Source organism: Malus sylvestris, chromosome 15 (genome assembly GCF_916048215.2).
Source record: "Malus sylvestris chromosome 15, drMalSylv7.2, whole genome shotgun sequence".
Lineage (NCBI taxonomy): Eukaryota > Viridiplantae > Streptophyta > Magnoliopsida > Rosales > Rosaceae > Malus > Malus sylvestris.
Window position 1 is genome coordinate 25317800 of NC_062274.1, and position 5083 is coordinate 25322882.

General features: G+C 39.6%; 1 protein-coding gene across 2 annotated transcripts; it reads right to left on the reverse strand.

Annotated features, from left to right (window-relative positions):
* Positions 1-2535: 2535 nt before the first annotated feature.
* LOC126606013 (transcription factor HHO5-like) lies at positions 2536-4800 on the reverse strand. 2 transcript variants are annotated; one of them, XM_050273475.1, is made up of 5 exons: positions 4396-4800; positions 4064-4284; positions 3569-3965; positions 3241-3314; positions 2536-3138 (listed from the first exon to the last, which is right to left on the reverse strand). In XM_050273475.1, the coding sequence occupies exons 1-5, from the start codon at positions 4595-4597 to the stop codon at positions 2902-2904; spliced, it is 1131 nt and encodes a 376-aa protein (XP_050129432.1). In that variant the 5' UTR covers positions 4598-4800; the 3' UTR covers positions 2536-2901. The 2 variants fall into 2 exon arrangements, with proteins under 2 accessions (XP_050129432.1, XP_050129431.1); XM_050273474.1 differs by having other exon boundaries at positions 3241-3317; positions 4396-4795.
* Positions 4801-5083: the final 283 nt, after the last annotated feature.

Genomic DNA, 5083 nt, shown 5'->3' on the forward strand with positions numbered 1-5083 from the left:
TTAGTATAGATAATATTATTTGTTTAAAAAAAAAAGTAGAAAGTTAGGAGAGGAGGAGGGAAAAGGGAGAGGAAGGGGGTTAGGGTGCGCATTGAGTGGGTTAGTTGAGTTGGATTTCAACCCGTTAGCTAATCTAATAGATTTGGGTTGCTATAATTGAAACAAATTTCCACCCAAAAGAAGGGGCAAACCTAACTCACCCAAAGCACTCTAAGGCGAGTTATGTTGGGCAAGTTCTACGTGTTGGGATTATTGATATTCGCATTAGTTGGTTTTAATCGTGTTAATAATACTTACAACGCACTTATTAAACGAGCAATCGAGTTTTCACCCAAAGTAAAATGTTAAAATTTACAACTCAACCCAACTAAATTAGCATAGTTTGCTTGTATTATTATTTCGGTCTCGCTTTGTCCCTCCAAAACCCCTTACCGCTTGTGACTTGTAATCAGAAGTGCGTAGCTCTCAGTTGAACCTTCCAAAGGCCTCAATGCAAGGTCTAACATCAATTGAAAGAATTCATTGATTAGGAAGTAAAGTGCTTAAAAATTATATATATATAGTGCCAATCTAACACAAGTTAATAGCGACTAAGAATGAGTTATATGAAATATGTACATTGTCATAATTGTGGGACATTATGGGGACGGTATATTCGTTTCACAAAAAAATTTCACTAACAGGCCAACAAGAGATCCTTACAAGGGTGAGCAGACCTTGAAAATTCTCTATATCCTAACTCATCACCTAGGCAATACAGGGTGAGACCACGCTGCAGATTTTCTTTTCTAACCGAAACCACCTGACATTTTTTTTTCTCATGCTTTTCAAATCCATTTAACCCAAATTAAAATACTTCACTCAAATTTCTTCATCCTAACTTCCTTCCTGAATCCCTTCCATGCTACCTCATTAAGACCCGCCCACCAACAAGGAGACAACAACACCACACCAAACTTTTGTACCTCGTCCACCAAAAAAAAAAAAAAAAAAAAAAAATTCTAAATCTGCCACTATATCCGGTTTAACCATTATAATCGTAGCAAACATTAATATTAACTGAGAGACTACTATTAGCATGGCAGCATACACTCCAAAAAGGAAAATTGGAACATATTTTATATAGATATATATATATATATTCAGCATGGTTTTTATCTGAAAAGTTTCCCCAAAATCAAACCATCTACATGACACTAACGCTGACGTAGAAGTTCATAGTTTGACACTGCAAGCATTTGTTTAACCACGGAAATCTCGATACAAGAACAATACCCCCTCTAAACATACTCGTAGATCGCTTCTTTGCTGGTTTAAAAATTGTTCTGTTATTTATGCTCCAAAAATTGGTTGGTTGAGACTTTATTAGTAGATTATTTGTTGGTATAAAACAGTGACAGTCCAAACATTTAGGCCAACCAAAATCTTAGGTCAGGATTGTGCTCCCATACAATCTAAAGAATCCATAAACCCGACAAATAATAAATAAAAACCAAATCAAATAGTTGACATTCAAGATAATTAAAATATGAAAATGTTTGGTACTAATTAATCATCTTCTGAAATTTTGGGAAAAAAATAATCGTTTGAAATATTTAATTTTCTAAGCATAAGATTATTGGAGGCTGACTCTCCTATCAACTCTTTTGAGAGATTCAATAAAAAAAAAAAATTTGCGATCTTGAAGGTGACTGCTTTGTCTTTACATGGTCCTAGCTGTAAGATGAGGATTATTAAGATGTTAATTTAAATGGATAACATTAACTAATGTAACCCATTAATTAGTCTGAGAGAAGAAATCGATTATATGATTAGTTAGGTCTCCAGATTTCATTTGACGCTGACTCTGAGGAATTGACGAATACCTAACCGTGTACATGACCAGAAACGAAGCTATTGCTTCAGCGAATACCATGCCGTTTTGTTTGGAGAGTAATCTGAGGCAATCCATTAAGATTGAAAATAATACATATAGTAGCATGACATTGGTTTTGCAACAGAGAAAATGCTAGGATCAATCGCTAACACGTGTCAATTACTTCTAACTGTGAATACATTTTGGCCTCCGCATGCATAATCGTCGGGAACAGTCGGTGGACGTGTGCCACTGACCCTAGGAATGCTCTTGCAGCGGAAAATAAAAGTAGAGAGAGAGAGAGAGAGAGAGAGAGAGAGAGAGAGAGAGAGAGAGAGAAGTTGGCATGCTACTAAGAATTCAAGGACAATGCAGGTGCAAAGGTTAACTGGCAAATGGACAAGATTTTTAGGATTCAGTTCAGTTGGACAAAATTTTGATGTCAGAGCTTGATGACAAGCATTAACACAAGAAGCAAGGCAAGCCCTCTATTTTGGGCATGGAAAGGGGAATTGCCTGCAGGTACACCTATTCTCCATTCAGGATGGACTCAGGTTTTCATGTCGAATCCTACGATGAAAGGGTTCGATCTCTTCCAAGTCCGGAACTGTCATATCTGCAACCGCAATGTATTTCCGAAGGAAAACAGTATGTAGCAGATTTCTTCTAGTCCATAGATCTCAATTTGAACCTTCAGTTCATGTATTAGAGCATAATTAAGCTAATACAACAGAACTAAGGCATAGAAACACATCAAACTGAATAACGTCATGTTGGGAAACATTAACATGTTACTTCCTACATCAATCAAGGGCACATTACATAATAATAAACCTATATAAAAGAACCAGAGGAAGAAACTTGCTCTACAATGGCAAATTCTCCGCTTATTACTACTATACGCTCATAATTCCCAAATCCAGAGACTTTGATTTTTCCCCATGGATATTTGTATCTGCAAAACTCATGCGGGATGATGATTTGATGAGACTCTATACATCTCCAGCTCCTTGGTGGTGGTGGTGGTGGTTGTGATTCCCACTTTTTCAACTCTGTCCATCCGATTTCTCATCCTCTTCACCTTCCCTGCTGTCGCCCGACTCGCCTCCAGTTGTGGATCGGCCTTTGGCAAACCCTCCTGCGAGGAGAGGACCCTGTGGAGAACCAGACTGCGCGTTGTTTGCCTTAGTATGCTCTCCACTGTGATCCAAGGGCACGAGTAAGTCATTGCCTTGGCCAGCAGCCGAAGAAGGCGGGAGCTTTCGGATGTGAAGGCGGTATTTCTGCACAGAAATCAGAAAAAAATATGAGCAAACAATCATCCAGTACAGTCAGAAAAAGAAAATTGTGATTACAGATAAGAGAAACTTAAGTAATTAACGAACCTGCAAGTGGCTTTTAACTTCATCATTGGTGAGACCCTCCACCTGCATAAGTTCTCTTATCTGCTTAGGAGTGGCTACTACAAAAAACAGATTAGACAAATTAGAAACAAGCACATAAAATCTAAACATAGAGGAGCATTCAATTCGAATAATTCGAAAAAAAAGGACTAAATTCAAGTAGTTTGGCAGCATAAAGATCAAACATTTTCTCCGAAAACCAACAATAAATCTTGAAACTCGTCAAATTTTCCAATTCTTAGTCCGAGAATTAATGTCAATTTTTTTCAATTAGCACAATTAAAATTTTTTCGGGTCATAAAGCTCCAACCTTGTGTTCCTCCAAGCTGCTGAAGGGCATCAACAAAGCGGCGATGGAGCTCCGCCGACCAGCACCGCCTTTGTTTCCTTAAGGGTTGCTGCTGCTGTTGGGGTTTGTTCTGTAATTTCAATTGTCCTGCCATACCAGAACCCGAACCGCCACCTCTGCAGCCATGGTTGGTCTTAGAGTTTGCATTTGCAGAACCAGCCAGTGCTTCAGACATCAATGGAGTCATAAGACAAAGGTTTGGAACCACGGTAACCTCCTTGTCTCCCTTCAAACGTGGGTTTGCAAAACCAGACAACTCATTCTGACCCTTGAATGCCAGTAATGCCCCTCCCACTCCTTTCTTATTACTCAGCTCAATTGGGTTCTCCGCCGCCGACCGATCATCTTCCTCATTCCCCTGTAAAATAAAAATCCAAGAAAATATGAAATTTCAGAAAACCCCCAATAAAGTTTCAGTCTTATAAAAAGGCGGGGGGGGGGAATTTAGAAATTAACCGGTTTAAGTTCAGAGTCGTGTTTGGTGTAATCAAAAACATTGATGCTTGTGCTCCATAGCTGCGCAGAGCTCATCCAGTTCTTCTTGTCAATATTTTCCTTTCCCGAAACTGCCCCTCCGTCCTCCTCAGAATTGCCCTTCCACGGTATGAACTCCGCCATCACCGGCCGCTCTTCCATTCGCCTCCACCGCATTCCTTCCTCCTTCAACCGCTCAATCACTGCATACCCATCAAACCAAATCAAAAACCCATCTCAAAAATATGATCAAAAACCAAATCCTAAAGAGAGAGTTTAGAGAGCAAGAGTCTAGAGAGAGAACAAAAACCCACCATCCCTCAGGAGAAGCATGCAGAGAGGAAGCTCCCGCTTGAAAACTTCAATCTTTCTGAGTTCGTCTTCCAGTCTCTTCACGTTCCCATCGAGCTCTGAAGACCTCTGAGAGCCGTCTTTAATGGCGGAGAGCTGAGCGAGAAAGTCGGTGATTGTTTTCGGGACGAACAGATGACTGGAGTCCAAGCTCAGCAGCTCCATTCTCTCTCTCTCTCTCTCTCTTCGTTGTTGTTAATTTTCTCTCTCTATCTCGATTTCGAGCATTGCCCAGATAAAAACCTGATAAGGAACAGAGAGGCCCGAATTTAAATGGAATATGAGATTCAGGACACACAAAGATTCAGTGGTTCACATAAGCGGGTCCTCGCGTCCCCAGGTCAACTCGCTGACTCAGTTCCTTAACTCGGGAACGAGTTTTCACGGTAAGTAAGGGAATCTTTGGAATCCGTACTCACGCGGCGAAAATATAATTATGAATTAGTATTTATTATTTTCCTTTTTCTTTTACTTTCGGTTGGTATTTTGTGGGGTGCTTCTTCGAGATTCTTTGTTACGTGGGTTAATATGAATCGTTGACCTTGTTGTTTTTAATGCGAGAAGAATAAGGGCAATCCAGTCATATTTGAATTTTTTGTTTTTATTTTTCGACAAAAGAATATGATACGTCTGAATTTCATCTAAATTGTA